The 26,712-nt window shown below is 39.0% G+C and overlaps 1 protein-coding gene across 4 annotated transcripts in view; it reads right to left on the bottom strand.

Moving 5' to 3' along the window:
- Window positions 1-22,174, bottom strand: part of kif6 (kinesin family member 6) — a 210,390-nt gene extending 188,216 nt beyond the window's left edge. For 2 of the 4 annotated variants that reach the window (XM_008125901.3, XM_062973564.1), the window contains exons 1-4: window positions 21,995-22,174; window positions 18,552-18,661; window positions 15,568-15,642; window positions 493-640 (exon numbers count right to left, since the gene is read on the bottom strand). In XM_008125901.3, coding sequence (XP_008124108.2) covers window positions 493-640; window positions 15,568-15,642; window positions 18,552-18,661; window positions 21,995-22,060 — 399 coding nt within the window. In that variant the 5' untranslated portion in view covers window positions 22,061-22,174. The remainder of the gene's footprint in view (window positions 1-492; window positions 641-15,567; window positions 15,643-18,551; window positions 18,662-21,994) is intronic. The other 2 variants (XM_062973572.1, XM_062973579.1) reach the window with 1 other exon arrangement.
- Window positions 22,175-26,712: the final 4,538 nt, after the last annotated feature.

Genomic DNA, 26,712 nt, shown 5'->3' with positions numbered 1-26,712 from the left:
TCCAAGACTACAGTCTTGGTGGAGGGTACATAAGTGACTGTGGAGACCTATTCTGGATCCTCATGGTGTTTCACAATGTTATATTGTACTGGCAATCTGAATGTCATAGACTTACATTTGATGTGAGAAGCCTGAAAATAAAGTGACTAAAAGTCACAAGCCGTTTATCTAATTTTAGTGATTTGTAATCTGGCTACAGCTATGAATCAATATGTAGATTAAATGTATTACACAGCATCAATCAAACTTTATTTATATCCTGCCCCATCTCCCAATGGGGACTCTGGGTGTCTTACAACATAAAAGACAACCATTCGATGCCACAACATAATATTTCATATACCCATTTCATGTTATCATACTTCATTTTTGGTATATTTATTTCAGACTGCACAATAAAATTAAGTCTTCTTTCCTGATTTATATCATTGAACAGCAAGATAATTATTTTTTCTTTTTAAAATAGGTGGGATCATGTAGAATGGCTTGTACCTTTTGCAACTGATGAAAAATATAAGATAATGTCCGTGGAATAATACCGCGATCACTGTAACGTTCTGCTCCCCCGGTGATGGTAAAAGTCTTACCACTGCCTGTCTGTCCATATGCAAATATAGTGCCATTATATCCACCTAAAGCACTGAAAGAGAAGGCATGCAGTATTTATATTTTATTTATAAAATAACTTGCTTAAAAGAAGCTAGAGAAGCTGAAAAAGCCCTCTCTGGATCTCATGGAACTTCATAATTACATATCAGTCTCTAACCTTCCTTTTTTGGGCAAGGAGATTTAGGTAGCAGTTGCCCTCTAACTCCAGGCAGTCTTGGGTAACACACACTTCCTTGATTCATGTCAAACTGGCTTCAGAGCAGAATATGGAATTGAGACTGCTATGGTTGCCTTATTTGATGATTTCTGTTTTAACACTGACAGAGGAGAGGTGTCTCTATTGGTGCCTCTAGATCTCTCAGTGGCATTCGATACCATCAACCATAGTAAGTTCTGGAGCGCCTGGGTATCATAGGCACTGTGTTGAAGTTGTTCCGGTCATACCTCTCAGGCAGGTTCCAGATGGTGGTGCCTAGGGATAGCTGCTCCTCAAAAAAGGAGCTGTTATATGGCATCCCACAAGGTGCCATTATATTCCCAATGTTTTTTTAACATTTACATGAAATCACTGGGAGGGAACTTGCCAGCCTTGGACTGATGGAGGGGCATGGCTTCCCAACTTGCCTTATTCATGAGGCCTTCAAAACTGCCCCATCAAAACTGAGGTACACATTGCTGTCCATGGTGTATGATACTTGAGTTAAGCCTTGTGTATGTCACTAAAAGGATGCAGGCCTATGTGTATCCTGCATTCTTTGCCTGTCATTACAACTTGATCTGAGACTCCCTTTGCACTCTGCCTCGTATGGCTCTTGATGACTCTCGCCAAGTTACCGTTTGGATTTTATTAGTTTTGAAATCTGGCTTGGTTTTGAACCATGTCCACCTGTTTTACCAACTCACTGGTCAGATTCTGCGAATTTCACATGTGTTTAACCTTTTGACTCCACTTTCCCTAAATAGTTTGTTGTGTTTTTCTGTCATGGACATTAAGATCTTGCTATGGGACCCATTCATCATTGAAACAAGATCCTGAATACGAATAGCAGCTTTATGTACACATCTGTAAAGATGTAGTTTGCAAAAATGTGCTTACGGTCGCTTTTTCCATCATTCCATTCTCTTCTTCTCAGTACACCACTTGAAATATTTCAGTATGATAAGGTATTTCAGCAAGAAATATTATTTGATAACATTTCTAATTTTCAAATGGAAATTGTACTGGATGTTATTAAATTTATGTTATGTAAAAGAAAAAGAAGCTCTCCGTGCACACTGCTTATGAGAATAGTTATAAAAACAAAAACCTTTCCTAGGAGGTTAAGGCCATGTGTAGTTCAGCTGCTAGTCTGGTGCCATGAGAGAAGCAAAGGGCCTCCAACTCATTTATCTGGAAGCCTAGGCATTTACCAGATGGTTCAGTACAATCTACAAGAGCAAAGTGTCAAGATTCCAAAGAAACCCAGCATCTGCTCACAACAAAACATCAGTATTGTTGGAAGTATTTGTTTTCTGCAGGATTAGTAAGCAAATAGTCCACCATAATTTGAAAGAGAGGCCATTGCTTTTCCAAAAGTTATGCCACATGATTACTGTGAAATACTATTTGACAACAGAACTAACTGCATTTTTGAATACTTTGTCACTGTTCTAAAAATTAAAGAGCTCTCTCCTTACTCTACATGGTTGTTTAAGATCACCCATGGTTATGGCACTGTACTTGCTTCCTTTATTTAATTAGGTATATTATAAAAACACATATCTAAAGAACTAAAAATTGGCATATAACAGAATCAAAGTAAATAATTTAAAATATTCAATTATAAAATATAAAGTATAGTCCAAATCGTAATAAGATAAAGGTAAAGGTTTTCCCCTGACATTAACTCTAGTTGTGTCTGATTCCGGGGGGTTGGTTCTCATCTCCATTTCCAAGCCGAAGAACTGGCATTGTCCGTAGACACCTGCAAGGTCATGTGGCTAGCATGACTGCATGGAGCGCCGTTACCTTCCCGCTGAAGCGGTACCTATTGATCTACTCACATTTGCATGTTTTTGAACTGCTAGGTTGACAGAAGCTGGGGCTAACAGCAGGAGCTCCCCCTGCTCCACAGATTTGAACTGCCAACCTTTTGGTCAGCAAGTTCAGCACCTCAGTGGTTTAACCCACTGAGCCATCGGGGGTTCCCCATATCATATTAAACTGCCTAATACATCAATGCACATTAAAACCATATACATGATGAATAAAATGAAGATGAACCTGGCACTAATCTGGTCTTTAAGTGGAGGGAATTTCAGAACTGGCATGCCACAACAGAGAAGGCCTTTTCCCATTCCATTGCATAATACATTGCCCCCACTGGACTAAACTGTCAGGGAACCGCCGTCCTGACTGACGAGTCAGGTCTCACCTCAGCTCATCCGTCAGACCACTCAGCAATGGCAAAAGTGGCACCAACAAAGAACGACAGCTCAGTTGAACTTATCTGCTGATCCCAGAGGAACTAAAGACTTTATTTTACAAGAATATTTACAATGCTAACAACCAAAGCTATCTGGACATATCTTGCCTCCGCAAGAACAGATCATGGAGTTTCTCTGTGTCTCTCTGAGTCTGTTATCAGTACACCTAAGCATCTCCCCGCACTCTACAGTCCATGACATATCTTCCTGTCACATAGAACACAAACGGAAGTCTTGGTCCTTTGCCCTTCTAGTCATCAATCAGGACTTACTGCAATTAACCTCTTGACTGCTGGAATGCTTGCCAGAACGAATCCACATACTTGCACAGCAACAATAGATTAAACATTTCACTACAATATCACAAAAACATAAACTATCTCAATATTATATATCTTTGTGTTAATGCTAAATTTGTAACCCAACATATTTTTAGCAATACTGTTAATTTCATAAAAATGACTATCCTTTATATACATCAAGAGACACTAATTTATGCTCTGCAAGTAAGTACTGGATATATTAATTTCCACAGTGGAATGAAAACAGGCATGAAAACAATGCAGCAGCTAGGACTATGTCAATTGCAATGGGGATAAGTTCTTTTGTAAAATATGCTCTACCATACTATAATATATAAACATGAAATTTGAAATTTGTTTAAAATGTATCTTAAAATAGACTATACGTTTTAGCAGTTGTTTGATGAAAACAATTCCTTGACACAAATTCAAACATGTGGCTTCTTATCCTTTTGAAGAGGCACTTTAATCACTACTGTCCCAATACTTCATTTTTAGCAAGATTTAAAAAGGAGAAAAGAAAATGAACCCAAAACATGCTAAATAAAAACCCTATCATCATGTCAAAGTGGCATTCCAAAAGAACATTATTTTCTTCCTCCACCATGCTGCAAATAGATTCTAAAGAGCTCTACATCAAGCCACCTACACTAATAAGAATAAGGATATGATGTATTTGTCTGTTATAGAGTTTAGTCCTTCAATCAAAACCTTATAAAAAGATCAAAAATGAACATTCCTTCCAGTATATCATTTTCTTTCAAGCACTGGGCTGGTGCCTGGTATTAACCTAAGGATGCTTCCTCTTTATTACCAGAGTGAAGCTAGGTTTTATTTTCATCTGGCAGCCCCAGATGCATAATATTCTAGATATTTATTCTCTACATTTCATACAGGTAGCTCAAAGTGAAAGGCAATCCTTCTACACAAAATGCACATGTATCTACCTCCACAGACAGAAGATGCTGGCTGCCATTTATTTTCCGGTCCCAATTCAAGGTGTATACCATCACATATAAAGCCCTAAACGGTTTGGGACCCACCTACCTTCGTGACCGTATCTCCTATCATAAGCCTACCCAATCCCTTCGATCATCAGGGGAAGCTCTCCTGTCGCCACTGCCGATATCCCAAGGGAACAAGGGAGAGGGCCTTTTCTGCTGTGGCCCCCCGCTTGTGGAACTCACTGCCCATTGAGATTAGGCAAGCCCCCACATTAGTAGCCTTCAAGAAAGACTTGAAAACATGGCTCTTCCGTTGTGCTTTTGGAGAGTAACTATTTTATATTTCTTTTCCGTTGCTCCCTCTAATATCTATCCTCTAGACTACACCACTTCCTTATGACCCTGTTCGCTATGGTTTTTTATTCTTATGTCTTTCTCACCCCGAGTTTTAACTTAATGTTCATGTGGTCCGCCCTTGTTTTCATTGTTTCCTTGATTTGTATTGTAATGGATATTATTATTTATTGTATTGTTCACTATGTTGTGATGTGTTGTTCTTTTATATGCTGTTTATATTGTATTGTTCTGGGCATGACCCCATGTAAGCCGCCCCGAGTCCCCGTTGGGGAGATGGTGGTGGGGTATAAATAAAGTTTTTATTATTATTATTATTATTATTATTATTATTATTATTATTATTATTATTATTATGCTTCCCTGATATACTAGTTAAAATCACAAAACAAAGAGTTTGGAAGCCCATGCACAAAAACATGAAAACAGCCAAGTTTGATCAAATCAAGTGCTGTCATGTCCAAAATCAAATACTATAAGATGGGACCTGAATCTAACTGGATGTACCTCAGTGACAACTGCACCCTGCCAACCTATCATCCAGCAAACTGACTGCATAGCTGAGCTGCAAAATTGCTAGTTCAGTGGCAATCTGATAAAGAATTCAGACGTCATCCCACACTGTGTTCCCAACTTAAAAATGGAGTCCCGTAGAGCCCATCAGACGTCGAAAGGTCATTCTATGGGTTGCCCATGTGGCTCTGTTTCTGAAGTGTATGGACTGCAAGGATTTTAAAGATTGGCAGGAATCAACTCCAGTTGTCCCCCTATGCATAGAAATGGGTAAAAGTGGCTAAACTGAAGTGGGATGGGAATTGTTCTATTTCTCCATCTTTGATCTATTTTGTGATGTTTTTGTGTGGGTGGTCTTTACATGTCAGTCAATGCTCCTATTATAACCTTTATTCTTTGGACATAGAAAAGGACCAATATGCTTTTAAATGATTGTATTCATTGCTGAAGTTGCACAATTTTGAAGACATGGTAATTAGCTGTTTTGAAAGGTTCCTTTTGCACAGCCATCGTATTTGTTTACATAAAAATTAAGGTAGTGGTATTGTTTTGTGGGATTCATATATTTTCTTATATTAATGTATCTCTTTTTATTTAAAGTTTTTAAAGTTTTAATTTCTTCCACAGGCTCCCAGACTTTGAAAATCCCATTTCTCTGATCTCATAGAGGACCTCTGTAATTGTGAAAGAAAATGCAAGAGGGAAGAAGTGGGAGGAGACTATATTCTCCTGTGTGGTGGGATATAAAACAGATGATTAATTTAGAAATGGAAGTGGGTGAACATGTGTGATGGTTACTAAATTCTCTGGATATTTTTAAGATGGAACGCCATGGGACAACATGCAAAGAAGATGATTCTACATGCTTCTCCACCATTTTGGGTTGAAGTCCTTAGTGTAACAAATTGGGAATGGTATTACATACAATCAAGAGAGACCTTATTTATTTATTTACAGTATTTCTATTCCGCCCTTCTCACCCCGGAGGGGACTCAGGGCGGATCACATTACACATATAAGGCAAACATTCAATGCCTTAACATAGAACAAAGACAAAGACAAATGCGGGGCTCCGAGCTGGCCTCGAACTCATGACCTCTTGGTCAGAGTGATTTGTTGCAGCTGGCTGCAGCTAGTTGCTCAACAGCCTGCGCCACAGCCCGGGCCCCCTGCGCCACAGCCCGGGCCACCTTCTTCCATGTGGCATTGATGAGAGCTCTGGAATTCTAGGGAGACACTGGTTGATGCTGAAAATAGGTCTAGGCTTTTGATTCCCTGCACAAAACAACCTGAGACAATTCAGCATCAATTTCACTACAAATAAGATTAGGGCGTGAACATAGGCTATTATATCAAGAACGGTTATTTAATAGATGGTCTTGAGTCTAGATGTGTTTTAATTCTTTTGTGACTAAGTGAGACTTGGAGAATAGCCCAAGCTATTTGACATCTTATTAGTCTGATATGATATTTTGACTTAGAATTTTAAAAACAATTCATTGTATATATCTCCTTATTGATTCCTAGTGCAATGACGTTAAATGATTGGGATATGGAGATTGTTCCTTTCCCTGATAGAGGGATGGGATTGCTCTGTACTGAGCTTAGAAAAAATGACAACTGGCATGCATTTTATGAATTTTAATGTTTTACATTGTAATTATGTATGTGTGTGGTTGTAATTCTGTGGTTTTTATCATTTCAGATTTATATATTATCTATGTGTACACTTTGCTGTATTTTGTTGGTCGCCCCAAGTCCCTTCGGGGTAATAGTGATGGGGTAGAAATAAATTTTATATATATATTTATATATAAAAAGTGAACGGAAGCATCAGAGACTGCATATCAGGATATGCTGCCAATTCATGTTGGGAAATGGAGGGTCAGGCACATTAAAGTAATCCTCCTATAAAATTAGTTTTTGATCAAGGTCCTAGACAAAAATGTGTATACTGAAGACACTGGTCCCAAGATTAAGGTTAATATCTTATTGTAAAATATAATTTAAATTTAAATCTACAAAAAGGGTATGGCATTTGCATCTTACATCGCACTTTCCAGAAATGTCAAATTTCTGTTATAAAGACTTGTTCTGCTCATACAATTTAAACTAAAATTACAACATAATACTCTACATATCCATTAATAAGTCTTCTAGTTAGAATATATGAGGCAGAGTACACTTAGCCAGATCAGGAATGTGCTGTTCAAAATGCTGTGTAAACATAAAACTAAATGGCAACTCTTGTTCCAAAGAATTTACAGCCTAAAATGTTAGAAACATTAAACCAGCTATAACTGGAAAACTGTCAGTATCTTTCTTTGCAGTGTTCAGGTAGCATAAATATGTTTTAAGTCTTTTCTTCAGGCAGCCACTGTGTTGGAAACCATTCTGTCTGCCAGTTAAATTGCCCGGCAACCTACTATACCAGCAAAAATCACCTACATGTCCAGAATCAACATGCTACAGCTGCACTCAATTGAGCCACAAAACAAGTTCAAGAGGATGGAAAATGTGATATGCTACACCACAGCTGAATGACTGGGACAATGAACAAAGAATAATGGGCAATAGCTGTTCTTTGTGGGGGAAAGCAATGAAGAATGACACATATTCTCCTACACAACATGCACAATGAAAGAAACAAATTCATACATTTGAATATCCAAAATGTGCAAATCTGTGCTTCATTAAGGGTAGATGTCAAGTAAAAACATATTGTCTCTACCATAAAAGCAAGAGCTGTGGGCAAATTCCTTAGCTATCCTGCTTTCACATGAACAATTCCAATTTCTAATTCAGAGTTTGTTCAATGCATGTATTTGCTTAAAGCATAGTGAACAACAGCCATGAATGCATTCATAAGTCCAAGTTTGAAAGTATAGTTTACATGTAGTTTTGGTTCAGGTCACTCCTATTTAAAGCTAATTTCCACATAATGATAATGCTAGAAAATCATGGGAATGAGAAGAAAAGTCATAGACAAACATAGAGAAGGTGAATCCAAATTAAGTCCACAATCTAAGCATTATTAGGAAATGAGACACATCCACAATATTTTTATTTGATTATTATTTTCCTTGAATTGTATTTAAGCTTTGTTGTAAAACACCTAGGTGATCATCAGGATCATGTAACAATATCTGTTTAATAAATATAGTACAATATATTATGTTTTTCTTTACACACTATTTATGCTTGATGCATTCTTGTCATGTTTTATGAGTACCTACCATGTTATCATAACTAGTCCCAACATATCACCAACAATTTTGACTTTCAATTCTGAAACAATCTGTGATGACTCATGGGCCATGTAGTCCCGTTCCTAGTACTATTGTGGCAGATGAAGAGGAAAACTTGGGTTTCCCACCGTTTCTGCCAGATTTGGAGCCCTTGCACCTGCAAGATGTTTGCCCACAAGAAGTCAGCCAAACAAGCCTTGAGCAGAAATCTCCCCCATTTTCTCGCCGGGATTATTATAATCAAGATAGAGGGGCTCGAGAGGCGACTCGTCGGAGCGCCAGGATAGCTGCCAGACAATTAGCTGATTAAGTCTGTTTCCCTTGGGAAACTTTAAGGAGTCATGCATCTGGACACAGTATAGGTTTCGTTTCTTGTTCCCCAGAGAAAGTGTTCCTTGGCGGGAAAACAAGATCCTATATAGGTGTTTGCCCGCAAAGGAATCCTTGCAGAGTCAATTCGTTGGCTTGAGGAGTGAGATCGTGTGTAGACCTCGTACTCCAGTTCCCAGTTCCCGGATCAAGTTTCTTGCCCAGCCTTGTACCATGGACTTCTATGGACTCAGTTCTTGATTCATGTTTGCCTTGTTTCCAGTTTGTTCTTGCCAAGTTTCAAGTCTTGCCTTGCCTTGCGTTTTAAACCACAGACCTTGCTTCTCAGTTTCAAGCCTTGTTTTCCAGTTTCCTTCGGATTTACCTTAAGCCTCAAAGACTATGGACAGTTCCCCACACTATTGCTTGCCAAATAGTGTGTGTTTCGGTGAAGTGGATTATAACTTTGGACTTTAATATCACATATTGGACATTGTTTTCCTGGACTATATTTGACCTTTCCTGAAAGGTCTACTTCTGAACTATATTCTACACTTGTTTTTATTGACTTTATATATTTTCTTAATAAAGATATTAGATAGATTCTGGTCTCTGCGCATGGTTATTGGTGTTCTGCAGCCTGGGTCCTGACACAATCCTAGAAGGATGATGGATCAAATGCAAAATTGTTCTCTCACACAAAGACAGCAGATCAGACAGTAGTGTGATGCAGCAGCTAAAAAGCCAACAGGATTTTGGGCTGTATCAAAAGAAGTATTGTGTCTAGATCTAGGGAATACATGGTGCCTATCTATTCTGCTTTGGTTAGGCCTCACCTGCAATACTGTGTCCAATTCTGGGCACCACAATTTGGGAGGTATTGACAAGGTGGAATGTGCCAGAGGAGAGGAACTAAAATGATCAAAATTCTGGAGACCATGCCCTATCTGGAGCATCTTAAAGAGCTGAGTATATTTAGCCTGCAGAAGAGAAGGTTGAGAGGAGACATGATAGCTATGTATAAACATGTGAAAGGATGTCATAAGGAAGACGGAGCAGACTTGTTTTCTGCTCCCCTGGAAACTAGGACTCGGAACAATGGGTTCAAATTACAGGAAAGGAACATTAGGAATAACTTCCTGACTGTAAGAGCTGTTCAGCAGTGGAACTCTCTGCCTTGGAGGGTGAGGGAAGCTCTTTCCTTGGAAGCTTTTAAACAGAGGCTGGATGGCCATCTGTCAGGGGTACTTTGATTGTGCTTTTCCTGCATGGCAGAGAGTTGGACTGGGTGGCCCATGTGGTTCCTTCCAACTCGATGATTCTATTATTCTAGTATTATCAGCTGATACTTGATCAATTTAGGTCCTGGCACATGAAGAAATTGTGAGAGAAGAAAGGGTTTATAAAAGGCAAGGCAATGATGGGACTAAAACTGAGGGCTGATCATGACTTGTTTTGATATAGAAAACATCTGAATTCCTAACATGTCTTTTTAATTTCTTGCAAAATTGTTCTGGCCACTAGCAAGTCAGGCTGCTTAGGAACTTGTAAACAGCAGTGGACTGAAATTGGGATTGAAATAGGACATAATTCTAAAAAAGGTTCTGAAAAGAAAGCATGAGCAAATAAGAGAAGAATGTAACAATACTTTAATGGGGTTGAAAGATTACGATTTTTCTCATGCTACTGTCTTACTTGATCATCATATTATCAACTTTGTACTGACTTTGTGCAAATAGTACAAGTGAAAGGGACCCAGGAGTCTTACAATCATAGAGTTGGAAAAGTTCGGCCATCAAGTCCAGCCCAATGCCATGCAGGAACACACAATCAAAGAACTCCCAACAGATGGACAACCAACTTCTGCTTAAAAACTTCCAGAAGAGAAGATTCCACCATGCTCCAAGGCAGCTTGGTTTCTTAGTTGCGCATAAGCTGGTAAAAGCCAGGACGGGAGGTGGCGCAGGCTGGTTAGCAGCCAGCTGCAACAAATCACTCTGACCAAGAGGTCATGAGTTCGAGGCCAGCCAGTGCCTGCGTCTGTCTCTGTCTCTGTTCTATGTTATGGCATTGAATGTTCGCCTTATATGTGTGCAATGTGATCCGCCCTGAGTCCCCTTCGGGGTGAGAAGGGCAGAATATAAATACTGTAAATAAATAAATAATAAATGTGGTTCCGGCTGCAGCAACATAAATATAGTGTCTAGAACAAGGGAAATCACTAGTCTGCTTTGGTAGAACTCAGCCTCGAATACTGTGTTGGGTTCTGGACACTACAATTCAAAAAGGATATTGACAAGCTAGAATGTATGCAGAGAAAGGTGACCACAAATAACAAAGATCTGGAAGCCAAGTCTATGAGCCATCCTGCAGTTTAGGGAGCTAGGTATGTATCTTGTAGAGGAGATGGTCGAGGGGGGACATGATAACCACGCTTACATACAGTAGAGTCTCATTTATCCAAGCTAAACAGGCCGGCAGAAGCTTGGATAAGCGAATATCTTGGATAATAAGGAGAGATTAAGGAAAAGCCTATTAAACATCAAATTAGGTTATGATTTTACAAATTAAGCACCAAAACATCATGTTATACAACAAATTTGAAAGAAAAAGTAGTTCAATACTCAGTAATGTTATGTTGTAATTACTGTATTTACGAAATTAGCACCAAAGTATCATGATATATTGAAAACATTGACTACAAAAATGGCTTGGATAATCCAGAAGCTTGGATAAGCGAGGCTTGGATAAGTGAGACTCTACTGTATTTGAAAGAATGCCACACCGAGGAGGGGGCAAGCTTGTTTTTGCTGTGCTAGAAACTAGGACATGGAGTAATGGATTCAAACTGCAAGAAAAGATATTCTACTTTAACATTAAGAAGAACTTTCAGATAGTAAGATCTGATAGACGCTGGAATATGCTACTTTGGAGTGTGACTGAGTCCATTTCCACACAGGCCTAAAAAGTGAGTGAAACTGGCATTTTAAATGCTGATTTCACCCACTGTAGAAATTAGAAAACTAGCCAAAACCTCACCTTTCGGTGAGATGGCGGAGAGATACTCATCCATGCTGATCTGTGATCAGCCAAGTGGACTGGGTCCTCAAGCACCTAACAGAGAGTTTTAAAGAGAGGAGGGGGGAATTCCTCCTCCAAGGCCTTCATTTGGCTGTTTGAGGGACCAGGAAGAGAAGGTAAGTCTCCAGGACTGCATCCAAGGCTTGCACTGGTAAACTGAGGGCAAAATAGAGCCCAAGGAGGTGGGATGGCTGTTGGGACAGACAGCTGGGATCAGATGGCTTTGGTGTTCCCCTTCATCTATGATTCTATGGCTTTTGTTCTGGAGGAATTTAAGATGAGCAGTATGGTGTTCTCCTTTCCCCCTCTTTTTTCTCACATTCTTACTCAGTCTAAAATGATGCCTGTAATGTCTGACCTAGAAAACTTTGATCACAAACTATGATTGAAGCTCACAACTTGAGCAAATGAAGACTTCCAAACAACACTTGGGTCACATTTTCCTAGTTCATGTAAAACTATATTTACTAAACAAGAAGTTTTCACTGGAGTAAAGAACACAACAGAAGGTCATAGCTTGTACTTTCGCCAGTGAACTGTGGGTTATTATAGAGGCAACATTATTTCTCAAATGAACCATAAAGTAGCAAGTTAGAACAGTTAGAACAATAGCAACCAACTGGCAAAACAAAACAAATGCTAGAAAGTTTAACTACTTTTCCTGGCGGTGTAAAGCACCATTTCAGATTAGGTTAAAGTCCACATGATTCAGAGTATCCTGAAGATTACATACATTATAGTCTGAAGCAAGTTTCAGTGAATTCAATATAAATTATTCCAGGAAAGGATGGGTGATACTGCAGTCCGAAAAACTGAAACACGCAACAACATGTCAAAAAGTTCAAAGACAAAAATAGAAAAGAAAATGATTCACCTCTTTAGCCTTCCAGCAAGACACTGGAAACCTCTAATTAGCAAAAGGCATGTCCCTCCTTGTATTGTTTTGACATTGTTCTAAATTTGTTCCACTGTAATAATGAATCTATGATCCAAGTGATCCTATGACAAACAGCCTCAGAATGCTACTAAAGAACTTCATTCATATTTCTGCTGTGTAACTTTCCTGGAAAAACATCAGCAAACACATTCTCTCACTTTTTTGGTATACATTTCTAGTGACCACATTAGTTTGGACTTTCAGAAGCCTGATCTTCCAGTTAGTATGCCAATCTTTGTATTTTAAAATAACAAAAATAAACCCATTATGAAAAATTACTCAATTCCAAAATAGCAACAATTAATTTAATCGTAAAAAAGGAATGTTGGAATTTAGGCAATAAAAACAACTGAAATACAACCCAGTAAAGAACACTGCAGAAAAAACACTTTGGAAACGATATCATGCATAGGAATTTTTAAAACTGTGCTTATGAAATATAATTCAGATAACGAGCTATGTTGAATAAAATAGCAATTACCAGTTAGTGAAAACATCTTGCAGATTTATAAATGAGAACAGGAGTGTTACTTAGCTATTTGGAAACAAGCAGTACAACTCTAAATATAGTTTAGAAAAATGCACAAAATTGTAAAAAGGTCTTTGGCTGCTTGTTGATTAAAACTATCAATCATATTATTTGTTATTTCTCCAAAAATAAAAACAGCAATAATGGTCATGTCTGCTAACAATTAAAGTGAATGTTGATGAAATTTAGCCCTGGTACTTTCACCAACAGAGTTGAGACAAAAAGGACTATCTCTCATTCTTGAGGCCTTCTTTTGCCATACCCTACCTTCTTGTTAGTGCTGCAGTTGCCACTGCCTCCGCCTATCCTATTTATACCATCATTCGCTTCTTAGAAATACGTTTACATTAATTTTAAAATGCTTCAAAAGAGGGAGCAGTGTCAAATGAGGAGAGTGGGGAGATTATGGCAGCTTTCTCTTTAAATTGATAGGTTGACTATAAGTGAGAGTATGCCATATTGAATATGAATCCACATTTCAAATGTTCCTACCCATTTTAAAAAATGAAGAATAGGAAAATGTTCTAGGACAACTTGTTCCCTACTATGGTATTTTTTTATACTTGCAAGGGCCTTTTCTCCATTAGAAATATATTCAAAAATCTTATTGTCAGTCACATAGATTACAAATGGCATCGCACATCCTGTCACATCAGGATGCTACCATCACAATCCTATTTTATTCTGATCTTTCTGAAGATCTACAAATAGTTTCTGCAAGTCCAATACTATACCCACTTCACAAAACAACCTATATAATCTGAAAATCACAAACAAAGGCATACACTTAGTAATGCCAAATATAGCAAACAACAAGTGTGACTCAATATTCACTATTGTAATGGAAATGTGGAAGGTAACTGTGATATTAAGCAGTTACTTTGTCTACAGTAGCACTTTACAAAGTGGATGTATTGCCCTCTGATCCGGGGGGCCATAGTAGCCTGGGGTGCAATTCAAGGGCATTTAAAATATATATATACCATTTTGAAAGACCATTTTGAAAACCCATTCATACATGTTTCATCTCTCATGCAACATAGAGTTAAAGTGGTCAAGTCCAGTGAAAAGTCTTAACAAACAAGTGTTGGGAGGCAAGTGTGCTGCACATTATCTGGATGTCTCGCATACAAGAATTGGCAAGAATATGTGCATGTATTGACTTGTTTACCATACTTACTATAAATACGCAACAGGTATGAAATCTAATTTAGATTGTTTCTGAACTGTGAAACAAGCAGTTAATAGAAGTGCAAGCACAATAAGTATTCAAAAATTTTAACTCATGCTGACATAAGCAGAGTTGAACATTAATAAATTGATAGCAGTGCACCAGGTTCGTTCTTCTAATTTAGGATTATTTTTAATTTTATTCATAATTTTAATATTATCCTTCATTATCTGTTTTCTATATATAATGCAAATGTCCCTATGGTTAATTTTAATAAATAATACTGTAATTCAAACCTTCAAAGTTTCTTATTTACCACCACATCTTTCTTTACTATGTTGTTGGGTGTAAGTAGAAATACAGATACACAAAAGAATGCAAATTGGCATTGCATCTTCTGTTTGTTTCCTTAAAGAAAGTAAATTTCCATTTTTTTGGGTGTGTTTTTTTGGGGGGGGAGGGGCTGAGTAATTTATTTATTTTTTTCAGAAAAGGGGCCATAGGCCAAATACAGCATTCACTTTTCTCATGTATGACTTTTATCTAAGCCTTGATGTTAGGTAACTGGTTATGTTTCTTTTTCCTTTTTTACAACTTTTTAAGAGTCTAGCTACATATTCAAGAAGAGCCTTGATAGAGTTCCAAGTTTGGCCATCTGGTATGGCAATGTCTGGGATTTGTCATGAAGTTATCTAGATGGACTTTCTTTCAAGTATTAATGCTAGCCATTTGATCAAGGGACACATATACATTTACATCCTACTACAGTGCTGTTTGATTGAACTGTAATTGTCAATAGAAAGAAAAATATATACAAACACATATTTTAAAATACCATATGAAATGACTTGAGAGAAACAAGTCAAATCTACTTCTGCATTTTATCTCTTCCAGCACTAATGTTTAGTGCACTAACAGTCTGATCTGGAGATAGCCATCTTGCCACTATGGGCTGAGGTCTTCTGCTTGCATGAACCAGAAAAATATTTTTGGAACAAAATAAATCATTTAGTGAATGTATCATCTACTATTAAAAACAGAAATAGATATCAGAAACAATTCTGATTAATGTCTAAACAGATCAATGAACAAGATCAAACTTACCATTCTGCAACTGGCTTGGCAATGGCTTCAAAAATTTCATCTTGTTTTGATTCCTGATCAAAAACTTTTTGAAACCTGAAATTGTAAAAAAACAGTCAAATAACATCTTAAAATACTTGATCCCTTTTTCCTTTTTGATGTTTGTAACTAAGTCAATATTTACATCACTCGACTTACATAATCTAGCACAATGTTTTCCCTGTACTCTTTACCACACTATGTTGTTGTGCTGTTGAATTCACAAAAGATGGTAAAACACTACTGCTTTGACAAAATCTGTACAATAAAATCCTCTGATTAAATTCTACTGCTTTTAAAAAGCAAACTATATTTTATTACTGTCGTGGGGATAAGTGTTTCCAAAAAGCTACACACACAGGAACTTGTATACGCAAACCCAGAATCAAATAGAACACATAAACAGTACAGATTGTTTTCTGTTTTTGTTTTTTTGTCTTTAGAACAAAAAGTTATTATGGAAGTTATTTTAGTAGAGGATAAAATATTTCCAAAAAAAGTGCCTTATTTCCATCATCTAGCTGATAATTTAGCATTTTAAAACAATGTTACATTTACAAAGGCTATATTTCAAATTGATTACAGGAGCCTTTGCTTTTTTAAAAAAAATCCTTTTTAGGAGTATGTTACCCCATATAACACTTCTACACAGGACAAGCTCTTTGTTCCCTCTAATAAATTTATTCTGATCCCCCAAATTTGGCTACATTTCAAATGCCCTGGAAACATTCTTAAGAGTTCTGGTTTTCAGGACAATTTATTGCAGTATGCAGAAGAGCAGAATTTACATTAATTCTTCAACAGCATTTACCCAAAAAGTGATTTAATCATTAAAAAATGAAGCAATACTAACATTACTGCTTAATCTAAGGCAAAAAATAATTAAAGTGCAATATTTAAACTATGTAAGCAGACTTTCCCATGGGATATATTATTTTCATCCAGCTACATTTCTACACTTCCTAATCTTTCCTACATGATCTCCCTTCATCTAAAGAAGATTTGGAGGAGGACAAATCCATTTAACCATAGCCACGGCTGGGCGTTGCTTTAAGGACCCTGCCTTTTCCACTGCCCGGCACCAGAATCAGCAACAGCTGGAGCTTCCACAACCCCTGCTGCTCATCGCTTTAATTGTAGACACCATCCTTGTTGCCGTTTCCCCACCTTTCTGGACCTCTCCACCCAACACCCCGATTTCCCGGCCAACTGCCAGCTGCTTCAGCACCATCCATTACATCACTGTTATAGCCAACAGCATTGGCTCCAGTGGTGTAGGACGCAGACATCCTGTGATAATGAGGCATGTCTCATTAAGAGCCACATCCACTGTTTTAACGTGGTGAGATGTATTCCACACTGGCCATGCGTATTCAGCAGCAGAGTAGCAAAGTACAAGGGCAGATGTTTTCACTGTGTCAGGTTGAGATCCCCAGGTTGTGCCAGTCAGCTTTCAAATTATGTTATTTCTAGCACCCACTTTTTGCTTGATAGTAAAGCAGTGCTTCTTGTAAGTCAGAGCACAGTCCAGGGTAACTCCCAATTATTTTGGTGTGCTGCAGTGCTCCAGTGGGATTCCTTCCCAGGTAATCATCAGAGATCGAGATGCTTGTCTGTTCTTAAGGTGGAAAGCACATGTCTGTGTTTTAGATGGATTAGGGATCAGCTGGTTTTCCCTGTAATAGGCAGTAAGAGCACCTAAAGCTTCGGAAAGCTTCAACTATTTCAAAGCTCCCTGCATGAGCGGTGATGTAAAGCCAACATGATCATTCCTGAATAGCTTCCCTGAATTTGAAGATGCCTGATTTTGTTACCACAGGTAGTCCTAAACAAGAAGGAACTAAGGAATGGGGTTTTACTCATCCTGGTTTCTACCTCCAGCAAAGGTTTTAAAAATTCTGAAGGACTAGAATTAGCTTGGTTTTGAAGAGGCATGAATAGAGGGGAAAAGGGAGAAATGTGCCAAGAGGAAGGTACATCAAGCACACCCTTATCATGACCGCCTTCCTAATGGAAATGTATGTCCAAAATAGGTCTCTCTCTACAATCAGTTATGAACCCACTGCCAAGAATCTACCCTTGGAAGACAATCATGCTTGGCCACACGTGATCTGCGATGATGATGATGATGATATGACCTATATAACACCTCAACATTTTTTCCAGATGTAGTAGTACTGAGGTGACCTGAGAAAGCCTGTGGCTTTATAAAAATGTAATCATCCTGGATCCCAAGGGGAGTTACTTTACTGCTGTTGATGGAATTTATATCTTTTGTCTTGATTCTCACATGGCACAAAAAAGGGAAGAGGCCTCTTCCTGCATTAACATCCTACCAGACCAACTGAACAATGATAGAAACATCAAATACAAAATGTTGGCCTGTGATATCAACATCTTCACATTTCTTTTCCTCTCCTATGATTTTTAAACATCTTTTTGTTTGATGAGCCAGTGGAGTTTTGAAAATTTGTGCATTTTGATTGGCCAATAATGGTATCACTCTTTCATAGAAAGTTATTTTATCTGACCACTATTGCTACCCCTCATTATGTTAGCTACAAAAGTGGATAGAGGTCTTGAAATGACTCAATACTAACATATTACTCTATCATTCAGAAATGAAATCTAGACTAATTTCTTCCCTGATTGTATTTGGAGCAACAATACAAGGATGGAATAGAAACTTACCTTTTTCCTTATTTTCTTGTGATAAAAGATGTGTGTTGTACCTAGAAGACACACTGGAAATCTGAAGTATAAAATCCCACTTTAGGGAAACTAGGGAGTTTTAATGGATTCTCAAACTCTCACCATTGAACATCCCATTAATAGATCTTCTTTTCAGCACAGAACTCAAAGAAAGCATTTCAAGATGTAGTGTCCTATGTGATTTGCCTTTTCAAATGTTTCAACATAAAATTTCTAAAACAAACTACATACCAAAATGCAACACCCCTACTTACTTAAATTTGTAGCTTTCCCGTTTATTATTGACAAAACCATCTGCCAAATCATGTGGAACAATAATCTCCAAACTGAATGTGGATGTATCATCTTCATCCACTGAATATATCTATAAAACAAATGTGGTCCATTAAATGATAAATGAACTAATGAAATTCTTCCCACTTACCTATGTTTTTAATACATGACAAATTATCCTTATGTTCTAATATCTGAAGTCTACAACATATTTCAATAAGATGATTTCGCTAATATGAATAATTTCAAGAACCAATTTGAATTGTATTGTAATGTAGAAATATACTAAAGTGAGAAAGATGTTTACAAGAAAACACAAGCATTTTCAACTTTAATTTACTTAAGATTTTTGCTAAAACATTTAAACCCCTCAGGTAAGCCAGTCTTTCGGAACATAACTAACATGAATGATCCACAAAATTATATTCCTAAGTAAGGTTTTTTAAAATTACATCCTTTATGTATTCATTCAATCCAGAATCAAATACAGGTCAAGTAGTGGTCTGGAACAACAGCCATCTAAGTTAATTGCTATGAAATGTTAATGCCAGCGACAATATAGCAAAAGGCATGAGGTGTGACTTTCTAGATTATTGCCAAGTGTCAGCTGCAACTGTTGAAAGCCAATCCAAGAATATACATAGTATTACTATAACAATTTCCAGTCCACCAGCAGAATGAATGCAGCATGACATAACTTTAACTGCCATGTTGAGCCATGCAATCATGGGAGCTGTAGTTTGATGAGGCACCAGTCCTCTTGGAAGAGAAGGCTACCAAAGAAGGTATAAAACTACAACTCTACAGCACTGAATTATGGCAGCTACAGTGGTGTCACAGTGCATTCATTCTACAGTGTAGATCACCCTAGAATATTCTCAGGTAGGCCTCATCTACATTTTCATATAATGTAGTTGCACAACGCAGTTTAAATTTATTGTTCTGCATTATATGGCAGTGTAGACACATATATTCCAATTCAGTGCAGTTAAACTGCATTCTGAAACTACATCATATGACAGTGTAGATTGTGCCTAAGAGAAGAAAGCAGGGTCACTGCTTTAAACTGGATTATATGAGACCCCTTCAACAAAGCTGTATAAAATCCACATTGAACTGGATTATATGGCCCTTCCACACAGCCATGTAACTCAGAATATAAAGGCAGAAAATCCCATAATATCTGCTTTGAATTGAGTTATGAGTCTACACTGACATATATTCTAGTTCAAAGCAGAAAATGTGGGATTTTATTCAGCTGTGTGGAAGGGGCCTAATATGACTATTGGATTCGACTATGGCAGTGAGACAGTTTGGCTTTTAATGCAATTGGTTTTAATATTATCTAACATTGTTTTCCATGTTTGTTATGTAATGTTGTTTTAACTTAGGTTTTATTATTTTCATGTATTTGTATTAGTGTATTATATTGAACGGCATTTACTTACTCAGTGTTAGTCTTTCTGAGTCCCTCTGCGAGGGAGAGAGGGCGGGATATAAAACAAAGGAAATAAAGACTCCTTAACCCGGGCATCGTCAGCTACCAAAGTGATTATTATAATAAAGAATGGTAACAATGTTATTTTCTTGGACTGCAGCTCCCAGAATCCCCAGCCACCAGGACCAGTGGCTGCTGTTGAGGGATGCTGGGAGTTGCAGTCCTCTTCCCACTAGAAAAAGTTTATCTACGAGTTATTGTCAAAGGCATTCATGGCCGGAATAGCTGGGCTGATGTGAGTTTTCTGGGCTGTATGGCCATGTTTCGCCCACATCTATAGTAGTCATCCTAAGACAGTGGTTCTCAACCTGGGGGTCACCAAATGTTTTTGGCCTTCAACTCCCAGAAATCCTAATAGCTGGCAAACTGGCTGGGATTTCTGGGAGTTGTAGGCCAAAAACATCTGGGGACCCCAGGTTGAGAACCGCTGTCATAAGAAGTTGTGAGGTCTGTTGAAAACTAGGCAAGTGGGGTTTATATATCTGTGGAATGTCCAGGGTGGGAGAAAGAACTCTTGTCTGCTTGAGGCAGGTGTGAATGTTGCAATTAAGCACTTTGATTTGTATTGAAAAGCCTTGCAGCTTCAAAGCCTGGCTGCTTCCTGCTTGGGAAAATCATTTCAACAGAAAGGAGGAAACCATGAAAATAATCAAAATCTGGCTACCAGTATTAAAAAACTCTAAAATCAGGACAGTACATAAAAACCATTCAGAAAACAGAGAAATTCCAGACAGTAAACAATCAGAGCCAGCTAACACCTCCCAACAAAGGATCCCCTCAGGCAGGAAACAGGCAGGCTTTGAAGCTGCAAGGCTATTAAATGCTAATCAAGGTGGTCAATTGCACCATTCACACTTGCCTCCAACAGACAAGAGTTCTTTCTCTCACCCTGGACATTCCACAGATATATAAACCCCACTGGACTAGTTTACCAACAGACCTCACAACCTCTGAGGTTGCCTGCCATACGTGCAAAACGTCAGGAGATAATGCTTCTGGAATATGGCCATACAGCCCGGAAAACTCACAGCAACCCAGTATCTAATGGCCCTTCCACACAGTCCTATATCCCAGAATATCAAGGCAGAAAATCCTACATCTGCTTTGAACTGGTTTATTTGAGTCCACACTCAGATAATGTGGGATTTTCTGCCATGATATTCTGGGATTTCGGACTGTATGGAAGGGCCCTGCGAGTTGTTTTCTAAGGCCCTTTCCACACAGCTGCATAAGCTCCCACATTATTTGCTTTGAACTGAAATACAGTAGAGTCTCACTTATCCAACACTCGCTTATCCAACGTTCTGGATTATCCAACACATTTTTGTAGTCAATGTTTTCAATACATCGTGATATTTTGGTGCTAAATTCGTAAATACAGTAATTACTACATAGCATTACTGCGTATTGAACTCCTTTTTTTGTCAAATTTGTTGTTAAACATGATGTTTTGGTGCTTAATTTGTAAAATCATAACCTAATTTGATGTGTAATAGGCTTTTCCTTAATCCTTCCTTATTATCCAACATATTCGCTTATCCAACATTCTGTCGGCCTGTTTATGTTGGATAAGTGAGACTCTACTGTATATGGCAGTGTGGACTCAGATAGCCCAGTTCAAAGCAGATCTTGTGGGATTTTCTGCCTTGATATTCAGGGTTACAGACAGTATATGGCTGTGTGGAAGGGCCCTAAGAAGAACAGGGCTGAATGTCCCATCATGTCCGTTTCCCACTTGAAGGGCTGCAGTCGACACCTGTTGCCTCAACTGGGCTGACCTCCTTCCAGCTCCCTCCCGACACAAGCTCGCCCTTTGGCCTGGAATTTCCTTCCCCTCGCCAAACATAACACAATACCTCCGCCCCTCTGCACCCCGACTAACTTCACTTTGCTGCTCTGCCTTGGCTAGCTCTTTGGCGCACCTACCCCAGGCGGCTGCCTCCTGCCCAGCGGCTTGACCCGCGCAAAGATCTGGATCGTTTGCTTCACCATTTCTCTCAAGGAAACTTTCTTCTGGGCGGAGGAGACCGGCGAGGGGGCGCGAGGCCCCTTCTAGCAACAGTAACCAAGGGACGCTACCCGGCGTGCCTTGCGCCATAGAGACCGACTTTGGGGAAGCGTGTAAAGTATTGCGCATGCGTATCGAAGCCACCTCCCGCCCCCTTTGTTTTAATTATGGAGTTTCTTTCATGTATCCCAAGTTCCTCATTCAGTCTGCAGGGTTTCTTCCGCTTGAATTTTGCACGCCTTTAATATTCACTTTTATATGCAAGGTGACTCTGAGCAGAAACTATAACATAGAGTGCTTGTTACAGAATTTCATCCTAACCTCTGCTCCGGCAGGTGTTTTAGACTCCAACTCCCAGAATTCCTGGTAGTTGGTATAGCTGGCTGGGGCTTCTGGGAGCTGAAGTCCCAAAGCCTTGGCAAACACAGGTCTGCAGTGTCTGTACAAATCTTTTCATCCCCTGGAGATGTATTACACTGGTTCAAGCCAGCCTTCAATCTTCCTCGTGGACAAGTTAAACGTGAGCCAACAATTTGATGCGAAGGCAAAAAAAAAAAAAAAAGCCAAAGTCTAGTGTCTAGATTCAGGGACTTCATGCTACCCCTCTATTCTGCCTTGGTTAGACCACACCCGGAATCACACTGTGTCCAATTCTGGGCACCACAATTGAAGGTAGACATTGACAAGCTGGAAGGTGTCCAGAGGAGAGCGACTAAAATGATCAAGGGTCTGGAGAACAAGCGCTATGAAGAGTGGCTTAAAGAGCTGGGCATGTTTAGCCTGCAGAAGAGAAGGTGGAGATGAGACATGATAGCCATGTACAAATATGTGAAGGAAAGTCATAGGGAGGAGGGAGCAAGCTTGTTTTTTGCTGCCCTGGAGACTAGGACGTGGAACAATGGCTTCAAACTACAGGAGAGGAGATTCCACCTGAACATTAGGAAGAACTTCCTCACTGTGAGAACTGTTCGGCAGTGGAACTCTCAGCCCCAGAGTGTGGTGGAGGCTCCTTCTTTGGAGGCTTTTAAACAGAGGCTGGATGGTCATCTGTTGGGGGTGCTTTGAATGCAATTTTCCTGCTTCTTGGCAGGGGGTTGGACTGGATGGCCCATGAGGTCTCTTCCAACTCTATGATTCTATGATTCACAATTCTAGTAGGGATCAGCAGAAAGGTAATGTCCTTCAGACAGTTTGGATTACAATACCCTTCAATCCCATCCAACTACTGCTAGGCCCTGTGGTCCAGAAAATCTAGAAGGCACCTCACAGTCATATAATCCAGAATATCGAGGCAGAATAACCCACAATATCTGCTTTGAACTGGGTTATCTGAGTCCACACTCCCCTACAAACCCCAGAGATCCCTCTGTTCTGAGGACCAAGACTTATTGGAAGTCCTCAGTTTTAAGACCTTGCGTCTAACAACAACTAGGCGCAGAGCCTTTTCAGCAGTGGCGCCATCTCTCTGGAACACTCTGCCACCTGAAGTTCATGCCTTATGGGACTTATCAGCCTTTCACAGGGCATGTAAGACACAGGCTTTTGATTTCTGTTATTGGCGTTTTAAAAAGATGTTTTAAAGATTCTATTAAGATGTTTTTAAGATGTTTTTAAATTGTTAGATTTTAGCCTGTTCTTGTAAACCGCCCCGAGCCCTAGGGGAGTGGTGGCATATACGTTTGAATAATAAATAAATAAATATGTTCCAGTTCAAAGCAGATAATGTGGGATTTTATTCAGCTGTGTGGAAGGGGCCTTAAATAAACCTGACTTAACATTTTCCAACCTTGGAAGGGTACGACTACACTGCAAGACGACTGCAGTTTGACACCACTTTAACTGCCATGGAATCTTCGTTGTCATTTTACAAGGTCTTCAAAGAGAGCTGCCACCTCGCCGAACTACAAATCCCATGAGGCCACAGCATGGAGCCAATGCAGTTTAAGTGGTGTCAAACTTCATTCATCCTACAGTGTAGATCAGGCATGAGCAAACTTGGGCCCTCCAGGTGAGTTGAAATCCAAAACACCCGGAGGGCCCAAGTTTGCCTATGCCTGGTGTAGATGCATCCTTAATAAAGAAAGCACATCATAGTTGGGAAAGTTGGTTTTAAAATAATGCACTTGTGATACAGTGTTTATTTGTCCTTCCCACTGATTCCAATTGTCTAGTATTTGGCTTCTTAAATTTTTTCCACTCATAAACCCTTTTGACTAAAGAAAGTTTTACGTGACTCCAGTATATAAATAAGTATATAAAACAGGCATAAAAAGATCAAACATTTACTGATAATAAATCAGCATTTGCCAGACTTGCTAAATATTTTCCTTCAGTATTCCTTTCCTTTTTGAAATTACCCAACACAGGCCCCTTCCACACGACTGAATAAAATCCCACATGATCTGCTTTGAACTGGGATATATGGCAGTGTGGACTCTGATATTCCAGTTATTGTGGGTTATTCTGCCTTGATATTCTGGGTTATATGGCTGCATAGAAAGGCCCACAGACTACTTTTGCCTGTGCGTATACATATACAAGTACACACAAACGCACATACATGTGCACATACACACCTGCACAAATAGCAAATTTTACCATGGAACACAACATACAAATAAACATGATGTTGATTGTGAGTCTCCATATCGGGAGAAAGGCAGGATGAAAATAAAATGAACGCATGCATGAATGAAACTGTGACCATAGGCACAATTATGCACCTTTAGTCACATCAGACAAGATGTTGTGGAGTCCTCACCCCTAGGAAACTAAGTATGAAATATTTGCATCCACGGCTGTAAATTTACGCACCTTTAAGAAAAGGAAAGGAAAAGGTGGTAAAGTGGAAGTAGTTGGGTGTCCTGGCAATACATGAAAATAATCTCAGACATTCCAACTTTATAAAGCAAGTTTGAAAACAGTGATTACACAGTGATTGCCCTATGGCCATAGAGTTGGAAGAAGCTACAGGAGCCACCTGATCCCCCCAAATGATGAGCTAAGCTTCTCATAGGACTTGGCTTCCAAACCTTTGATAATTTTGGTAACTCTTTTCTGGACACATTCTAGCTTGTCAATATCCTTCATGAATAGTGGTACCTAGAACTGAATGCAATGTTATTCCAGGTGAGGTCTGACCAAAGCAGGATAGAGTGAGGCTTGGACTTCTCTCAATCTAGACTATACTGAGCAGAATATATGTATTTGCTTTCGCCATGACCAACCATGATTTGCACAATGAATGACTTTTTGCTCAACATACAGATCTGGCTGGCTGTATGTAGGTCTCTAGACCATGGCAGTTCTTGACAGCAGATATTTGATCAGGACAACACAAAGAAATAAATGGCAGAAAGGCTGAACAACACCAGAGAAAGATCAGAAAAAAGAAAAGACTGGGGCAGAAGGGAAAAGAAAAGGAACAGGAACTGGGTGAATACCTGAGGCCAAAGACACATATCAAAGGGTACCAAGGTGAAGAGGAGGAAAATGCATTGGGACAGTGAATAGAAGCTAGGGGAAGAGGGGAGAGAAAGAACATTAAGCTCAGCATGTTCTTAGGTTGGAACTTAGGTTGGGAGTTAAAACTTTTGACTTAGGTTGGGAGTTAAAACTTTTTAACCCAAAGAAACTCAATATTATAACTAATGTGCACATTCTATAGACAAACATACTTTTATTCTGATAAATTGGGACATTTTCTAAGTAGGTAAAGGTAAAGGTTTCCCCTGACGTTAAGTCCAGTCGTGTCCAACTCTGGGGGTTGGTGCTCATCTCCATTTCTAAGCTGAAAAGCCGGCGTTGTCCATAGACACCTCCAAAGTCATGTAGCTGGCATGACTGCATAGAATGCCGTTACCTTCCTGCCGGAGTGGTACCTATTGATCTACTCACATTTGCATGTTTTCGAACTCCTAGGCTGGCTGGAGCTAACAGCGGGCGCTCACTCTGCTTCCTGGATTTGAACCTGGGACCTTTCGGTCTGCAAGTTCAACAGCTCAGCGCTTTAACACACTGAGCCACCGGAGGCTCCATTTTCCAAGTAGGGTGTATTTAATTGGTTCTTTGCTATTCCAAACTTATTTGTGTTCATCAAGAGATATGGAACATTCTCCTGCAAGAGAATATTAAATCTTGGGTGGCTAATACAACTATATGGAAACCTCAACAGCCACAAAAGGAGGACTCTATATGAATTTTCAGAAAGCTATCTGTAATGCTAGTTGTTATTGTGATACCTTTTCACAATAAATTCCATAATTTTTCCATTGCCTGAAGAAATTATTCATTTATTTGCTACTAATAAGTTTCATGGATGATCCTCAACTTCTAGCATTGACAGCACTTTTTAATTCATTAGAAATGCATTTAATCATAACGAAATACTACAACCTCAAAAAATGAGTTGTCCTTTACTTTCTCTAATTCTTCAATATCCATATTTAGATAGAGGACCAGAACTGTATGCGGTAATCTGAATGTGGTCACGCCATAGATTTATGAAACTTTATATAATATTCTTGCTAACATCCATAAGTCTCCATGTGGCATATATTATGTTGTAATTCTTTCTCCAACGGATATAAAACTACTTAATGAAGACTGGCTTGAAGACTTATTGTCTTTGCATCCA

The sequence above is a fragment of the Anolis carolinensis genome, chromosome 1 (genome assembly GCF_035594765.1).
Source record: "Anolis carolinensis isolate JA03-04 chromosome 1, rAnoCar3.1.pri, whole genome shotgun sequence".
NCBI classification, from domain to species: Eukaryota; Metazoa; Chordata; class Lepidosauria; order Squamata; family Dactyloidae; genus Anolis; species Anolis carolinensis.
Note: the sequence above shows the minus strand (reverse complement) of the source record. Positions and strands in the feature narration are given on the sequence as shown.